General features: G+C 65.9%; 1 protein-coding gene across 1 annotated transcript; it reads right to left on the bottom strand.

Moving 5' to 3' along the window:
* Nucleotides 1-108: 108 nt before the first annotated feature.
* LOC136118751 (receptor-type tyrosine-protein phosphatase V-like) lies at nt 109-16193 on the bottom strand. Its single transcript, XM_065872044.1, is given in 36 exon segments — nt 109-256; nt 499-702; nt 819-934; nt 1000-1138; nt 1383-1548; nt 1827-2018; nt 2062-2170; nt 2433-2459; nt 2559-2681; nt 3221-3355; nt 4169-4226; nt 4322-4370; nt 4373-4430; nt 4534-4627; nt 5131-5175; nt 5252-5378; nt 6290-6354; nt 6868-7078; nt 7331-7474; nt 7705-7986; nt 8257-8343; nt 8346-8444; nt 8605-8868; nt 10392-10496; nt 10499-10672; nt 11702-11938; nt 12100-12312; nt 12395-12526; nt 12529-12666; nt 13367-13630; nt 13802-14054; nt 14208-14380; nt 14613-14661; nt 14946-15013; nt 15737-15794; nt 16098-16193. Coding segments are annotated over 36 exon segments (4902 nt in total).
* Between the last annotated feature and the right edge of the window lie 1535 nt (nt 16194-17728).

Here is a 17728-nt window from a genome sequence, read left to right as displayed (position 1 = left end):
TCCCCTTCCCTCCTTCCCTCCGAGCTGGCAGGAATTTCATCCAGGAAAGAAAAAAGCAAACAACCCGGAGAGCGGGGAGCGGGTCCTGCAGGCGTTTGGGCTGCGGGCTCAGGACCCTGTGCCAGAGCGGACAGCCTCGGGGCCACAGGGGATCGGAGGAGGGCCCCGGAAGCACCTTGTTCGTTCGAGGTCACCCACTTGGCGGGGAGAGCAGCCCCAGAAGTACAACTCGGGGTCACCCGCCGCATCCTGGCTCCTGGGGAGGGGAGCGAGGGGTTGTCTCGCCAGGTGGGCCGTGAAGGGCCGGAGCCGCGGGGCGGGTGGAGGTCGGGTGGCTACAGGAGGAGACTTCCAGCCGAGCCCCAGGCCCCCCACTAGAGAAGGTGTGACGTCCACTCACAAAGCGTCTTGCACGCGGCCCCAGTCAGGTGGGAGCCCGGGAGCCCTGGACCCTGCTCCCGGGATGGAGCCAGGCGCCCGGCTGGGGGACGCGCCCACCCGGCCTGAGTCGGCAGTCTGGCGCCACCTGGAGGCCAGTCCGGCAGCTGCAGCTCCACCAGCCCGAGGCTGGAAGGGCCAGGCGGGAGGCTTGAGGGCGAGAGACGGTGGCTGAAGTTGGGCTCATCCCGGCGCCGGGCCAAGCTCAGGGTGGAGTGAGAGCCGGCCGCGTCTCCTGACCTTGCTGTCCCCACACGGTCCATCCTGAGTGTACAGCGGCAGCCTGAAAGCCTCAGGGCAGCCAGTGGCCCTTCATCCAGGACCGTCACCCCCCCAGGGCCACTCATCACCCCCCTCCCATTCTCTGCTACTGCTCTCACCTCCCGGGCCCCAGGGGCTGCACGGCTGGGCCAGGAAGGCGGAAACCAACCGTTGGCCTCTGGGGCGTGGGGCTCGGCCCTGATGTAGATGAGCCCCCAGGAAGCCCTGGGTGGTCCTTGTGCACGGAGGGCCGGAGAGACCACAGGGGTGCTGCCCACTCGGCCGTGTTCCCGGCCTCACTCCCCACTCGCTGCGGCCCCCCTGCTCCTTTGCAGCTCTGGTGCGGGGGCCCTGCTGCCCCCTCAGCATGGCGGGGCCCGGGCCCAGGGCGAGGCTCCAGCCCGCCCACTGGAGGGTCGTCATGGGCCAACCCAGCCTCCTGGGAACGAGTGTGAAGAGGGTGTGACCCAGCCCAGGGAGGCCCAGGTGAGCGGGGAGCCTGCCCTGCTCCAGCTTCTGCTGCAAAGGCCGCGAGGGCCCTCCCGGCCTCTGACCCCTCGCCTTTCACGAGGAGCTCGGGGCGGCCAAGGAGAGCCCAGCCCCTCCCCGATTCGGGGTCTGACTCCTTTCGGGGCGTCCTGCTCTGGTTTGTGCAGGCTTTCTGTGTCCCCCAGGCCCTCTACCGGGAGCAGCTGGGGCCCCGCCGCTGGCGCCAGCCGTCCAGGGCCTCCTGGTTGATGAGGCGACGGATGGGCCCTGGTGAGGCCGCGGGTGATGGTGTCGCCACGGTGAGCACTCCTGCCCTCCTTTCTGCTTCTCCTCCTGGTTTTCCCTCCCCAGACTCCCGCACTGTGGTGGAGCGAAGGAGGCAGAGAAAACCCAGCCGCTCTGGCCACGTAGCAGCGAGTCCCCCGCGCCTGCCGCCGGCGGCGGGAAACCGGAAGGCCGGGTTGCGGGGGGCGGGCGGGGCCAGGCCGGTCCTGCCGTGCACAGGGCAGCGGCTGTGCCCCCTCGCCCCGAGTAACCTGCTCTGAATCCAGGGCTGCCCCCCGGACACTAGAAACTAGATCTGAGGAACGGGGAAACTGGAGGGTGGGGCTGGGGGCTGCCCCGCGAAAGCCACCCACCAGGCCCCCCCAGCCCCGCTCCTGTTTCCCACCAGGCCCTGGCATGGATGGACAGAATGCACTCGGCCTCTGGCTTGACCACTGTATCCTCCTCCCCCAGCTGCTGCGGCAGCCCTGACAGGGCCACAAAGGCGTCCGAGCGGCCCACGCCTGCACCGCGGGTCAGAGGGCCCAGGGCCGTGAAGCGGGGCCCTTCCCCAGCCCACCCCCGCCACCCGCCGCCTGCCCCGCCTGCCTGCACCAGGACAGGCCCCGCTCCTCTCCCGAACGGGGCCCGCAAAGGCCAGCAGGGCGCTGGGGGGCTCGGGGACGCTGCGGTCCGGCCGGGTGGTGAACCGCAGCTGCTTCCCCGCCCCTCCTAACCCACCATCCTCTGCTCAGCCCGCCTTCTGTCACCAGATCTTGAGGGCGGGGTGTGCCCCCCACACTGGGATGCTCCCCTCAGCTCCTCCAGCCTCCCGGGGAGTCTGCCTGCAGGGGGCCCAAGGGGGAGGGGGGCACTGCTGCCCCAGGAGGTCACAGCCCAGGGGTCTGGGGTGAGCGGGGGCCCTGAGCCGGGCGCAGGGCAGGGCAGAAACCATCCCTTCCCATCCAACTTCGGATGACCCTTAGCCTTCCCTGTGCTTCCCTACCCTCCCTAACCTCCAACCTCCTGGGCAAGGGGGCGGCCAGGGGCCCAGGAGGTGAGCCGACCTTCCGAGGAGTCACAACCCCTCGCTCACGGGTACACACGTGCTGCAGCTGGAAGTCCCGCGTGGTCCACTCGTCCTCGGGCTCCTCGGCCAAGAGGTGGACGGGGACGTGACCGTGGGTGACAGGGGTGTAGTCGGCTGGCCAGTGGTGCTCACGTAGCACCTAGGGCCAGAGGGATGCGGGCCCCCCGTCACTGCCACCCCTGCTGTATCAGCACCTCCCACCCACCCGTCTGTCTCCGTCACCCTGCTTGTCCGGAAGCCTCTCTCCCCCGGCCCGGCCCCAGCACCTCCATCCCCAGACCTCTGTGTGACCCCTGGGACTTCCAGGCAGCTGCCGGGCTCCTGTGCAAACTGCACGGCCTTACTTAGGACCACCTGGCCTGGCCTCACCGCTCCAGCTGGAGGGGCTCAAAGGTGTCGTCCCAGGGCCCCACACGGAGCAGGGCACAGGCATATTTAAAGCAAGGACGCAGGCTGGGCCCGGAGCAGGAGAGGGTGATCTCGGTGAGAAACAGCAGAGGCAATGGAGGCGCGAGTCCAGCTGGGAGCCTGGGTTCCTGGTCTCCTTCCCTGCCCCATCCCGGGCGGCCTGGGGACCCCACCAACCCCCAGGCCTCACCTGGCCTCCCAGACCCACAGCTGGTCCCGTGGGGAGAGCCTGCCACCTGGTGGCCACCCCGGGGGCTGTGGCACGCTCACCCACCCACTCTCCATGCCCACCGTCGGCATGACAACGACCCGGACCTGCTGCTCCCACGCCAGCTGCCAGAAGTCCTCCAGGGTCTTCTTTAGAAGCCCCTGGGTGGTGATGAACTCCTGCGGGCGGGTGTAGCCCTGGGGGTGGGCAGGATCACGTTAACTGGGGCCCCAGCACACAGCCATGCATCCCATGGGTGATCTCTGGGAGTGAGGACTTCGTGTGCAGGCCGATACGTGTGCACACACGTGAACACACGTGCACCAAGGACCCAAATCAGGAGGGTGACTTGGAGACAGCCGCACCTCGATGGGACGATGACAAGACACTGATGGCCCCGAAGTAGCCTCCCCAGGCCACCCCCTTCACCACCCGACCCACACCATCTGCGTTTCTCCCAGGGCTCCACTGCCCACCCAGATCCCCGAGGCCGGCACTCAGTCCCTCCTCCAACAGCCCCACCTGCCTCTCCTGCCTCCACCCGATGACCCCGCCACACTCTGTCCACATGTCCCACCCGGCTCTTCTCTGGGTCTGTCCAGCTGCAACGTCTGCCCTTCTTTCATCACTTATCAGGATTCCGCTCATCCTTCAAGAGACCAAATGCCCCCTCCTCCAGGAAGCCTTTCTTGATTCCTAGGTGGACTAAACGTTCCTTCTTCATGAGCTCTGAGCACCACACGTGTGCCCTTATTACAGCACCTGTCATGCCGCATGGCAGGCGTCACACACACACACACACACACACACACACACACACACACAACTCCTGCTCCTTTGAAGGTGAGAATCCGCGTAGCCCAGCCCTGCCTCCTGCGGTCCCAGCACAGCGACCAACACATAAGACACACAAGCTGGCGGTCTTCATGGACGGCTAGGGCAGGACAGCGTGTCCTGCAAACCGGGCCCCTCCCGAGTGGATGCCGCAGCCAGCACGCAGGCGGCTCTACCGGGATGAAGCTGGTGTTGACATAATTGGAGTGAGGCTCTCCATCCAGCGGGGTCAGCCTGACCGGGCAGTGGTCATCCGCAGACGCTAAAAGCCGCGCGTTCAGGGCGGGCACACGCAGCGCCTCCTCCGGGCCGAGCTGCGGCCCGCACACCCCTGCCTGCCATGCTCACAGGAAAGCACGAGAGGGTAGCGGTTCTCGTGGTGTCGGCAGGGTGCTCGGCCTCCAGCCTAGGCTGCCCCTTGCCCACCTCCTTCAGCTCCTGCAGAGACGGGGGCCGAAGCAGACCCATGTCACCCCCACACCGGGGGCGGGGTCGTGCACAGCTGGGGCCCCCCAGAGCCTGGGGGCGGCAGAGGCCTCACCTCGAACTCCTGAAAGAAAGCCTGGTGGGCACGGGCGCTCTTGGCCTCATAGCCCTGTCGGAAGCTGTGGGCAGGGATGGGCCGGTGGGTCCACCTGGGCGAAGAGAGACGAGTAGGTGGCAGCCCTGGTGTGCAGAGTCCTGCCCTGGGCGCCCGTAGGGGCCAGAGAGAGGGGGCAGAGCAAACAGGACCACACTCGGAGGAGGTGGGCATGAGTGTCTGAGGCCCCACCCCCGGGTCCTGAGGATGGCTCTGGGCACAGCTGCTCGCAGCGCCGCTCCCAGGGTGCGGCCGAGAGAAGGAAGAACAGTAGCGATATTGGGAAGATTGCGAAATCCGACGTCGGAGAGAAAGAAGGAGACGGAAGCGACTTGGCCCGCAACCGTCCAGGTGGTCAGTCGGGGACCGAGAGGACGGGGAGTCTGGAGGCAGAGGCTGAGGGCCTGGGAGGAGCCGGGGGCCCCTGGGAGCAGGGTGACGAGGGTGTGACAGCGGCTGAGGGTGGGCTCGGCTGGGGGGGGCGAGGGACGCAGTCCCGGGAAGACCCCGTCATCACCGAGCCTGTGGAGGGCGGGCCAGGGGCCGCACACTCACCGCACGTTGCAAGCCGCCAGCTCCTGGGAGCACAGGTTCTTCTCCGACCTGCAGAGGGTGACGGGGCCTGGGAGGCAGCCTGGGGCTCCCCCAACACACCGGCCCAGCCCTCCCCACCGCTCACCTCCGCCCCTGCACTCGCCTCCAGAACAGCAGGCCCAGCAAGGCGCCAAGCGCAAGGCCACCGCCCGCTGCGACGCCCACCGCTGCCGGGAGGGGCACGGCCGCCTGGGACCCGCTGGCCCAGGGCTCTGTGGACGGAGACGGGAGGGTGAGCTGGGCAGCCCCGACCTGCCGCCCCGTGAGACACACCAGCCTCCCCTGGGCCCGAGACCCCCTGGGTGGAGGGCGCAGTGACAGCCCTCACCCTGCAGAAGGAAGTCCCAGGTGCTGAACCGAGGCCAGAGAAGGCTGCCAGGGGGACCACCCTGGACGGGCACCGAGAACAGCCTGTGAGCCCTCCCTGCCCCCAGCTCCTGAGCAGGGCCCACCCAACACCCTTGAGGACAAGAGGGCGGAGGCCTGGCCCCGCGCCTTCTGGAGCTGCTCTGTCCAGTACGGTCGCCACGTGCCCTGGGCTATTCTACTGAGCACTCGAACCGGAGCGGCTCCGGTTTCAGATTTGCTGCAAGCATAAGCTACACACAGGATTTCAAAGTTCCACTGATTAAAAAGAAAAGGATGTAGAATCTCTCATTAATCATTTAAAAAAGTCGATCACGTGTTGATATGATATTTTTAATATCTTGGTTTAAATAAAACGTGGTTGAGATTAATTGCACCCGTTTATGTTTCTCTTTTTAACATAGCTACTGGGAACCACAGATGTGGCTCTCACTTGTGGCTTGCCTTATGTTTCTACTGGTCAGCGCTGCTCCAGAATACGGTGGCCAACCGGGAGCAGCATGGCGGAGGGAAGCCCTGCGGGAGGGTAGAGCGATCACAGCAGCAGCAAACCGTTTCCTCAGTGCCTGTCTTGCCCACTACCCCCAGCCCACCCAGGCCAGGGCTGCCACCAGGAGCACCTCCTTCGCTGGCTCTGGGGCTCCCAGCTCTGTTAGGCAGGACAGGTCCCTGCTGGTAGCTGAGCCTCAGAAGGGAGGTCCCAGCACCAATCCCCACCCCAGGACCCAGCTGGAGTCCTAGCTGGGTGCCCACCTACCTGAGAAGGCTGAGAAGGAGATGAGGGTCTCAGAGCTGTACCTGGTAAAGGCTGCAACACTGAACCTGTCACATAGGGGCAGGACCTTCCATTGCGGGGCGGGGGGGGGGGGGGGGGGCGTGGCAGGCAAAGAGGGCTGCGCCCCTCCCAGGAAACTGAGTCACGGACAGCAGATGGTCAGGTAGCAGGAGCCCCCCTCACCTGTTTAGGGCTTGGCGCCCTGTCATCTGAGACTTCAGAGCAAACTCCACCCTCTCCCAGCTTCTCTCCTGCCTCCACTGCCCTATTCTGAGAGCAAGAAGCCCTAGAAGCAGGTGCCTGGTATCCTCGGTATAGCCCTAGCAAAGCGAAAGAGAATCCATCCCCTGCTTTGATGAGAAAAGAACCATGTGGCAGGTAGGCATTCCCCTTTTTGCCTTGCCTACCAGGAAGCCCAGTCAGAATAACTCTACTGACCCTCCTGGACCAGCACATGCTTTCTCTCTGTGAATCAGTCCAGCTCTTTTGTTGACACAGGTGTAAACAACCCATCAATGAAACTTTCAGTGTCTCCCACTCCCTTCAGCCTTGGCCCTCACCGATAGTGGGAACCCGGCTTGAGCTGCCCGTTACAGACATCCTGGGTCTGGCCGCAGTCCTCTGTTCCCACAGGCACCATCCAGGACGTCGGCACGGCCCAGGGCCCCGGGTAGAAGGGGCTGGGGAGCAGGACGGCCAGGTAGGAGTCACGTCCCCTGTAGTGGTGGTCGTACCAGGTGTGGTTGATGGCTTCACAGGGAGGCCGTGCCACTAGGAGGGGAACAGGGAGGGGGCGGGGCAGGTGGGCAGTGGGGTGGGGCCAGAGGGGCTTGCCCGTGTTCTAGACGTGCCCACCCCCGTTAGTATACCAGTCCCTTCCGCCAGAACGTCCCAGTCCCCCTTCCTGCGCCAAGACTCCCGCCGGCCTCAGACATTTCATCTCACCCGTGTCAGCACCTGGGCCCCACGCCACCCCTGCCAGGCAGTAGCCAGGGTCCCCCACCCGCCTGGGCCGGGACTCACGCGGCATGTTACCAGTGGCGATGACGCCATACCACTGGATCTGCCCGTCATCCTCGCCAAACATGCCCTGGGATATCAGCACGTCCATCCCCATCTCAGGCTCCAGCTGGGGGCCTCGGCCAGATCGGGGGTGGGGGTGCCAGGCTGGGGGCGGGTGGGGAGAGTGAGGTCCTGATAGCAGACCCCAAGGGCAGGGCCATGCCTGCAATGGCAGCTGACTGGACACACAGAATCCAAACTGGGCTGGGTGCTGGGCACAAGCCCCACAGGGTGTGTCAAACGAGTGTGGCGTTGGGTCAGGGTCGGGGCCGGGGCTGGGGGCGATGGGGGAGGAAGACTGAGGGAGCGGGGCCTGAGGCCAAGGGGGCGCCTACCCTCGGCAGCAGTGGCACACACCATGGTGACTTCCTGGCTCCACGGGCCGTTCCTGCCCCGCACGGAGAGGCTGAGGCGGTAGGACGTGGCGGGCTCCAGGCGGGACAGCAGGAGGGCATCCCCAGAGGTGTTGGCCTGGAAGACGAGGTGGGTGTCCCCTCCTGCTGCCAGCTGCTCCACCACCACCGGACACGTGTCCACGTCCCCCTTGGGCACCATCCAGGCCAGAGCCATGCGGGTGACCTCGGGCTGGCACCGCACGTCCTCCACTGGGTCGGGCTCTGCGGGTTCAAGTGTTCCACATCGCGTGGGAGTCAGCGCAGCCCAAGAGGTGGTCAAAATCAGAGGCGCAGAGGGACCAGGCATTTCTGTCCCTGGAAAGGGGCAGCGGCCACAGGGAGAAATAAGGTCTCCTCGGGACCTGACGCCCATCTGGAGAGCGAGGGGCATCCCGAGGGCGGGTGGGCACGGCACACACCCAGACGAGCAGGGCTGGGACAGGATGGGCAGCGGTCAGGGTGCTCTGTTCCCCCTGAGAGACACCGACGTACCCACGGGCTGCAGCACCAGGTGCGTGGAGGCCTGGAGCGGCCCCGCCTGGCACAGCACGGACAGGGAGAGGTTGAGTCCAGGTGTATGCGGCACACTCCGTGCCCCAGGCGGCCGCTGGCCCAGGCCAGGCTGACCACAGCACTGCCCGCCTACATGGACACCAGCAGCTTGATGGGCACCAGTGAGGCTGTGGGGAGGAGAGCAGGACGCCTGTGACCCCACACAGGGCCCTCGTGGTGCAGGTGGGACAGGCGACTGGGGGGCAGCGGTGCCACCGAGGGAGGGAGCAGGGGTCCAGGGGCGGCCCTGCCCGCTGCTCCTCCCCCGGCCATTCCAATGCGGCTCACAGATCCAGCCGGAGGCGCCGACTGTTGCCACACGGAGGGGCCCGGCTTGTGCGACCACCCGCACCTCGTACTCAGTGCCCGGAGTCAGAGCTGAGAAACTGGCACCGTCCACCTGGGCCCCCACAGGGCTGGAGCCCACCGGGACACCTGCCTGGTACAGGGTCCCCTGGTAGCCGTCCCAGCCCCACGGCGTGTGGACCCAGGATGCCTGGGGCTGGGTGGGACCATCACTGGCCACACTTACCAGAGGGGGGGCGAGGGGGGCTGCGGGGACAACAGGGTCAGGGGGAGAGAAGGGAGGTGTCATGGCCTGAACTGTGTCCCCCCAAATTCAAGTTGAAGTCCAGACCCTCAGGATCTCATAGCGTGACTGTATTTGGAGATTCGGTCCCTAAAGAGGTGAGGAAGGTAAAAGATCATCGGTGTGGGCCCTGACCCAGAGGGGCTGGAACGCAGACACTGAGGGACAGCCGTCCACTCACCGAGGACTCTGCCAGCCTAGGTCTCAGACCTGTGGCCTCGGAACTGGGGACGCCTGCGGTTTAGGCCCCCGTGCGGGGACTGGGGACTTGCTGAGGGCAGCTCTAGCGCAGGGTGAAGAGCACAGCCCCGATCATGGCTCCTTCCTCCCGAAAGGGCCCCACTTGGCCCTCCACCCTTGGCCCAGTCGCGAAACACGGGTTCAGAGGACCAGTGAGAGGAGATTCTACCCGTGGGGAGGCAGACCACCTCCTGACTTCCCCAGACAGCAGAGAACGAGCCCCGGCCATGCTGAGTGAGCGCATCGATCACCGCTCTCCCAGCCAGACGGGGCGGCCAGGGGGTTACGCGCAGAGCCTTTTCCGGGCCCAGCCCCAGCTCTGACAGCCCCCCGAGTGGGTGGATAGGTTAAAGGGCAGGCAGTGTCTGGGGTCCAGGCGGGGCCCCTCCACCCTCCCCTTGGGCCCAGGGCCTGGGGTCACCTGGTGGACCCCTCCTTTGTAAACTGAGGCTCAAAGAGGCACAGGCCCGATCCGGGTCTGAGCCAGTTAGAGCCCCTGGCTGGAGCTTTCCCACCCCTCCCGGGCCGGTCCGAGGTCTCAGGGTCCTGGGAGGGGTCGGGAGGGCAGGGCGGGCAGTGTGGGCCACCACACTGGAGAAGGATGACGCTGGGCAAGGAGACCCCACTGTTGCCCGGCTCCACCGAGCAGGCCTCGGGCCTCTGGGAGGGGCTTCCTGGCCCAGCCTCCCGGCTCTGGGCCTCTGGGCCTCACCGTGTGACCCGTCCTGTACTTCAGGAACTGTGACCCTTCCTGGGGCCCCCCACCCCCCCTTCTCTCTGGGGTTGGTACGTGGCCAGGAGCGTGGACCCTGGGCCATACTGCCCGCACGTGAACCCCGACGCCCCACTGAGGACTGAGAGCCTGCCCTGTGTTTGGCTTCTTCCTCCGTGAGATGGTGGCCTCCCAGATGTCGTTTAAGAGATAGAACACCAAGCAAGGGGCCCGGGGGGCCTGGCAGCCGGTCCTCTGGTCCACCCAGTCCCCACTTCCCCGTCTCTGGTCATGAGAGAGCTCGAGGGCCCAGCCCATGCCACCGCCCGGGAGCAAAGCCCAGGTTCTGCCCGCCTTCCTGGTGCCAGAAGGGCCAGGCCCCGGGGACTCTCGGCCAGGGTGAGGGGTGTCCTGGTGCCCGAGGGAGCAACCGTCGTCAACCCAGCAGCCTGCTCACGGACCACAGGGAGGTAAGGGCGTCGTGCAGCCCCTGGGACCCACTGAGCAAGGCAGGGCCATGCGGACGGCACTCACGTGTCCAGCCTGTGGCATTGGTGCCGCTGCTCTTGTCCGGCCCCTGCAGGGTGGACAGCCACGCCAGGAACTCGGTGCCCGGAGCCGGCTGGGCCCTGGAGAAGTCTGTGCCTTGGGGGTCAGGGTCTCCTCACCCTCCAGAGCCAGGGGGGTCAGGCGGTACAGCCACAGGAGGAAGCCGTTCCTGCCCCCGACGGGGGCGGGGGGGGTGCTGCAGACAGCCCGCAGGGCAGGGGGCTGGGCGGCCAGGCCCAGGCTCAGGTTGGCGGGAGGCGCAGGGACTGAGGACAGGAAGAAACGGATTTGGGACAACCCAGCGCCACCCCTCCTGCTGCGTCGTCTGTGCCCTGCTCGCTGGTCTCCAAGCACAGCTAGCCACCAGGCTCCAGCCCGCTCCTTCCTTCCCTCCCAGGAAAACCTCTTGGATGACACGGTCTCCGCCCTGACGCCTGCGCCCCACCTGCTTCCCAGACCACCAGCTCCTGGAAGGTGACGTCTGGTCCACCTGGTCCCCACCAGCACCCAGCGCCTGTGTCTCACACCCGGGACACGGGCCTCCAGCTCAGCCACTGACGTTTGGCCCCCACCTCCCAATCTCTCTCTGTCTCTCTTCCTCTCTCTCCCCGCCTCTCTCTCTCTCCCTCTGTTTCTCTCCCTCCCTCTCTCTCTCTCTCACCCCAACCTGAGGGCCTGGGTCCATACTTGCCCCTTGCTAAGGCCCCTCTCTGCCCACCCTACTCAGACACACACGCTTCTCGGCCCACCTCCTTCCTCTGGGAACCCTTCCCTGACTCTTTAAGGTGGCCCTTCTGTAAACCCTGAAAGATTAGCCAGAACCACATACAATTCCCCACAGTCCTCAGTTTTAACCCGTGAGAACAGAGCTTCAAGTGGTTCAAATACATCGTGTGTATTCTTCTCTGTGCGTCTACGTTTACGCTGTGACGTATGAACCAATACGCATTACTTTAACAGACACATAAACCATCTGTTTACCCGGCAGCCTTCCTTTCTAGATGGTCTTCTTCATAACTGTTAGCTTTAGCGCCTAACCCCATACCTAGAAATGGGAGGCATTCATTAAATATTTGTTGGAAGGATGGATGGATGGATGGCCGACCAGATGGCAGGAGGTGGAGAACGCTTGCAAACAGATTCATGAGCGGCCCCACCTTGGATGGATGCACGGCTTCTGAGCCAGGAACACGGCACACAGAGGGCGGCGTGTGAAGGACGTTGGTCCCCACCGCCACCGCCCAGGCTGGCCACCCAGGGCCCGCAGCCGGGAACTCATGGGGGCAGGCGCTGGCCCTCTGCCCACTCCCACACCCACATGGTGTAGCAGGAGCCGGGCACGGGGCCCCTCAGCGTCAGGCCGGAAGTATCGGGGCCCAGGGCGACAAGACCGCCCAGAGAGCTCTGGCTGCCCTCCTGGCGCCAGCCGACCCTGTAGGCTTCCCGCTGCCCTGGTGCTGGAGCCCAGCCAACGGTCAAGTCAGAGAGGCTGCCCCTGCCGACGACCTCCAGTGGCTGCGGTGCCAGGTGCCCTGGAGAGAGGAGCGGTTTGGTAAGGGAGCCCTGCAATGTCTGTGGCGCTGTGATGTCCCCACCCAGGTCTCCACCCCGAGGCAAAGCCCCCCAGCCCCAGACCAGGGTCCGCAGTGGCTGGCACTCACCTGTGTGACTTATGGTGCTCGGGGGGTGTTGCCTGGAGAGGGGACAGTGTCCACTGTCCCCTGGTAGTGGGCCCCAGGTCCCAGGAGAGTGACCTGGGTGGCACCAGGTGGCCCAGCGATGTTTCTGAGGAGGCTGGGGGCTCCCTGGGTGTAGGGCAGTACCTGGGTCCCAGGCTCCCTGCCGGCCTCCAGCCCGTCCAGGGGCAGCTCGGTACCATCGCCTTTCCGGCGCTGGGCTGCAGCATCTGGAGAGGGTGTGGTCCCTGGAGAGCGAGGACTCACACGTCTCCTGATGCAGGTGCCCCTGGGCAGGACCCCGGCCTGTACCCCGCCAGCACAGACTCCCCTCCAGCCAGGCACTGGCCTGGGTCTAGGCGTCACAGGGCCCGGCCAGAACCCTCAGCTCTAGAGCGTGGTGTCCAGCGGGCAGGGGCCCCGGGAACGTGGCATTAAGGGCCCGGGGCCCAGCGTGATGGTCTTCTCCACCGGCCCACTTAGCCTGAGCAGGTAGCCATCCCGGGCCCCCGGCCCTGCCTTCCAGGTGGCCCAGAGCTCTGGGGGCCGGGGAGCGAGTACCAGGTCCAGGGGGACTGAGGGATCTGTGGGGAAGGGAGACACACGTGCAGAAGGTCCTGGACCCCCGTGTCAGCTTCTTCCCGCACGCCCTGGACCAGGCCTCATCCAGGCGCTGGCAGTGACCCTGAGCCATATTCTGGGTGAGTCCTGGGACCCGGCCGAGGACGTGGTGACGAACGATAACACATCCGGTGCCAGACCTCACACTCCTCACAAGGCTGCCGTGATCATCCTGCTTTAAGATACAGAGGCTGAAGCACAGAGAGGGTCAGCACTTTGCCCGAGACCCACAGCCAGCGCGCGGCAGCGAGACAGCACTTCCCTGAGCAAAAGTGCATCAAAGTCCCCGCGGGCTCAGCCCAGCTGGACGCTCCTAAGCCTCGGGACCTGGTCCTTCTCTCTCTGAACCTCGGTCCCTCCACCGTACGGAGATAACACAACTTAAGGGGCTGTTCTGGGGGATAAACGAGGTGACACACAGAAGTGCCTGGCACGGGGCTGGCACATGGACGCTGCCGGTGCTGGTAAGTGTCACCAGCATCGTCGCCTGTGGGGGTCGGGGGGGGGCGGGCGGACTCCTGCCACCAGCCTGCAGGAGGGCACCCCCTCCAGGCAGGCCTCACCCCTTCCCTGCAGGACTCCTGGAAGCCCACCCCACCAGCTGGCTCCTGCCTGCTTGACTGAAGAGCCTCTGCGGCGACCCCTTACCCACCCAGCACGCACCAGTCCACTCGGTGGCGTTGGGCCCTGCTGCCAGATGGGGCCCGGCAACAGCGCTGAGTGTCAGCTCATAGGGGGTTCCCGGAGAGAGGCGAGGGAAGGTGTGACTGGAGATGGCCCGTGTGACCCCCGCCGTCAGGTTGGAGTCGCCAAAGAGGTCTGTGCGCACGAGACGCAGCCAGGCGGCGCCCCCAGAGCCATTCCAGGAGGCCTGCAGGGCACTGGCACCTGGCGCACGCAGCGTCAGCTGAGCTGGAGGCACAGGCACTGGAGAAAGGGTGGGGAGAGCACAGCCGGGCTGGAGAGAGGGCCCGACGCGGGGCCCGGGCACCGCCCCAGCAGCAGCAGCCCAGGAGCCCAGTCACGGCACGCGGCTCTGGACGGCCCCCCACTCCCAGACCAGCCGCCCCCTGGGGCCTTGCCGAGCGCTGGCCTCACCTGTCCACTGATGGATGCTGGGCTTCGCTTGGAGGTCGGCAGCCCAGGTGGGAACCTCCAGAGCGCGCTCGCTGCCGGGTAAGAGGTCACCAGAATTGTCGGACAGGGTGCCCGGGGACGCGGACACATTGTGAGCCAACGTCTGCGACTTCAGGTGGTAGAAGAGAATCTGGTAGCCATTCTGCCCCCCGGGGGCAGCGCCCCGCAAGGCCTCCAGGAGGGACGGGCTCCCCGAGCTACGGAGCTGCAGGTCCTAGACCGTCAACAGGGCTGCATCAGAGGCAGAGAGAGGCACCAAGTTCAGGGCCGGGGCGTCACCTCTGCTTCTAGTGCCCCTGACGAGTCACTGCAGCAGGCGTGGCCCTCAGAGCCCTCACCGTCTCTGGCCACCCTGCCCCCTGCCAACCCGGCTCGGCCCCTCCCCTGCCCGCAGGCCATGCACCTGTGTGGGCAGTGCGGATGACAGCGGTGTTCTGCCCTCAGGGGCGTGGGGCTGTCGCCTCCAGCTGGTAGCGACTTCCGGCACCAGGTCCTGGAACTCAAAGCTGGATGCGTTGGTATGGGCCCGGAGTGGCTGCTCTTCCGGGGACCACAGGGGGGTCAGGCGGCTGAGGCAGAGGGTGTGGCTAGCAGACCTCCCCTGGACGCTGACATTCACCCTCAGAGGCGGTCCGGGGGAGAAGGGCTGGGTCAGAGTCTCCCAACACCTTCTGCCCCAGAGGAGGAGGAGAGGCGGGAAAGGCCAGAGCAGAGGCGGGGTCTGGGCAGAGAAACAGCCTTGCCCAGTCCCCTCCCCATGGAAGGCACCTACCTCCACTCTCCCCGAGTGGACCCCCTTCCAGGGAGGGGCACTTGTCTTCCTGTAGGGAGGGGGCAAGGGTGTGGGAAGAGATGGGCAGAGGCTCTGGGCTCCAGCCAGGACCAGAGAAAAGGCTGTCCTCTCGTCTGGCTTCCGCAGACATGGCCGAAGGGCATCACCGCAGGACACCGAGGTGCAGAGGCCCTGGGACCAGGAGCAGACTGTCCTGCTGTCCTGTCAGGGGGGTGGGAAGGAGCCTCCCCTGCCCTGCTTAATGCAGCCCAGCCGTGGGGCCACGGGGCAGGGGGAGGCCTGGATGCCCTGGAGAGCAGGGGCGCACCTCACCTCGGCCAGGAAGCCTGGGAGCCACAGGAGGACCGCGCGCAGGAATGGGGACCCCATCCTGGCTGAGTCTGCAGGGAGAGCTGGGCGGTAGCAGGGGGAGCCCATCCCCACCCTCCCCTTGGTCAGCGGGTGGAGAGCGAGGCACTCCCTCCCCAGCCCAGACCCTGTGCCAGCAGGGCCCTGTCAGGGGCACAGGGCTGCGGCCCCCAGGCTGCAGGCAAGCTCACCTCCCACTGCACCCCCAGCTCCACCCTCTTCCAGCTGTTGGCTTTCCAGGCAGGAAACTGTCCCTCGAGACCCAGACCCAGAGGAGAGACGGCCTTGCGGGTGGGCAGAGACAGCTGGGTCCCCGACGCCACGCCCCCCGGGGAGAGGAGGGGGTGTCTGACCCTCCACGCGCAGAGGTAGACCAGGCCTTTGTGTTCCTGTGCAGAGGGGTCCTGGTGACGTGGTGGGGGTGTGTGTGGCTGGGTGCTGGGTGGATGGACCAGCTATGCGTGTGCGTCGCTTGTGGACATACACAGGCGCACGTCTGTCCCAAAAGCCTTGAGTCCCACTGATGGTAGGTCTAGAAGAGCCCTCTGGTTTCACACCTTTGCCCCCCAGATAAGGAAGAAATATCCAGGGAGGGAAGAGCCCAGGCCCCAGCGTGAGGAGGGGAGCTGGGCTTGAACCTGGGACCTCCAGCTCCTGCTCCCGGCCCCCTAGTATGCATGCTTGCCTCCCCCAACCCCCCCGCCCCGCCCCGCCCCGCCCCCGCCCCACCCCCTCTACCTAGACCCCGCCCCCACCTGGCCTCAGGCCTGCGAAGGCCCGGGCAGCCTCCCGAAGGTCAGGCCCCACCACAGCCTGGAGCCAACAACTCACCTGGAAGCACTCCCCCGGAGCCGCCACCCCAAGGCAGCTGACGCGGGGAAAGGAGGAAAGGGAGATGGAGGAAAGGAAGCAGCTCTGGGCCCCGGAGAGGGCTCGAAGGTGGGGAGGCGGACGCCCAGCAAACAGGCAGGTAGGTACATAAAGTCTGAACAGCTAACTGGCTTCCTGAGGACCCTTCTCTCAGGCTGTCTGGCAGGGAGCACAGGCCTGCACAGGGACCAGCCCCAGCCAGAGCTGGGGGCTACCTGCCCTTCCCCGCTCTGCCCAGCCCCAAACCTCAGGGCCGCCCACCGGCCTCTGGATAGGGGCCTGGAAACTCAGCACTGCAGCCTCATCAGATTTTCCAGGCCGCGCGCGCACGCGAGTGCACATGCGCTCTTTCTAAAGGGCTGGGGGTGGGGAACAACTAGGGAAACTGATCTGGGGCCAGTCTGGCCAAGAGGAGGGGGAAACACTGCACCTTCGGCCCTCCCCCTCACCTGGGCACCTCACTTTGGTGAACCTGCAGAGGCTGGAGAAGTGGGGTGGAAACACCCTAATTTGGAATCTAAGTAGAAGAGGTACAGCAGGGCACGGCTTTAGGTAAGGGGTGAGGTCTCAGACTGTTCCCAAGACTTCCCAGAAAACGGGGTCCCACAGCTAGTCCTATGGACGGGGCCTAGCTGAGGCACCTGGCCATAGGGGCACATCTGTCAACCCCCAGCCAGACTGGGGCAGCCTTGGGCTGGGGGGCAGGGGCAGTCTGGAGAGGGTGCAGGAAGGTCCTGACGATAGAAGCAGTCTCCCCAACCCAAGCCTCTCCATTCAGCCAAGAAGCACCACAAGGGCTGTGTCTCCTCCCAGCAGCCACTCCCACAGACAAAGCCACATCCTCCACCTAGAGAGCCCTCGAGCACCTTACTGATTCCTTCTGGAGAGAGCCAGCCAGAGGCAGCGGCGGACAGGGGACAGGTCCAGGCCTCCTGGCTCCCGAGTGCGAACCAGCCCGTCTCCCCCCTGCTGCCTGGCAGCCCTCCCTCTTCTGGAGCCCCTTCGGCTCCCACCGCTGAAGCCTGGCCTTGGGCATCTCCCACGCCCCGGCAAAGGTCCCCAGGGAGGGGATAGGCCTGGGTCCATCTGACCAGGTTGTTGCGTGGGGCGAGGGGGTGTGCGTGCCGGCAGCCTGGCCGTGTATGTGGCCTGACAGCGTACGCAGGCAACACTCGTGAGCCACGAGGGTGCACACACCTGCCCGGGTGCACGTGCACGGGTGGCATCCAGGGACATCAAGGCGGCGGGCGCCGGGTGGGGTGGGAGCAGGAAGGCCTCTGGAGAGAAAGGCCACGTTGGGGAACACATGTCCATTTCGCTGACTCTGGGCTTGGGAGGGAGAGAACTCTGTTCTGTCCTGAAGTCTTCCTACAGGGGCCTGAGTTCCAGCAAAGAACAGGGCTCTTCCCGGGAGTCCCAGGGCGCCTGGGCCAGCCTACACGCGGGTCCTTCAGCCAGGGGCTTGAAAAGTATGGAAAGTCCCCTGCACCAGCCGGCACCCAGAGGTGTCAGGAAACTGGGTCGGGTGGGGGCTGGGTGTCTGGGGGGCACCCAGAGCCACTCCGCACCTCCCACCAGCCCTCCCAGCCGGGCTCTCTGCAGCGTCCTCTGCGCGGATCCCAGCTCTCTGGGTCTCTGTCTCCCCTACACAGCCAGGGACACGCGGAATGGAAGCCGCCCAGGCTGGCCCAGGATCTGAGGGCTGTGCGTGGGGTGCCGGGATCAGAGCTTCTCCGGAGAGGAGCGGAGAGGAAGGCGGGGAGGGGAGCAGGACGCGGCCGGGTGCAGAGCCCCCGCAGCTGGCCCAGTCCCCGAGACCCCTGCCTCGGGGCTTTTATCAGTGGCAGCCTTTGACCCCGGGGTGAGAAGGTGCGGCA

This window comes from Phocoena phocoena, chromosome 1, assembly GCF_963924675.1.
Source record: "Phocoena phocoena chromosome 1, mPhoPho1.1, whole genome shotgun sequence".
NCBI classification, from domain to species: domain Eukaryota; kingdom Metazoa; phylum Chordata; class Mammalia; order Artiodactyla; family Phocoenidae; genus Phocoena; species Phocoena phocoena.
Note: the sequence above shows the minus strand (reverse complement) of the source record. Positions and strands in the feature narration are given on the sequence as shown.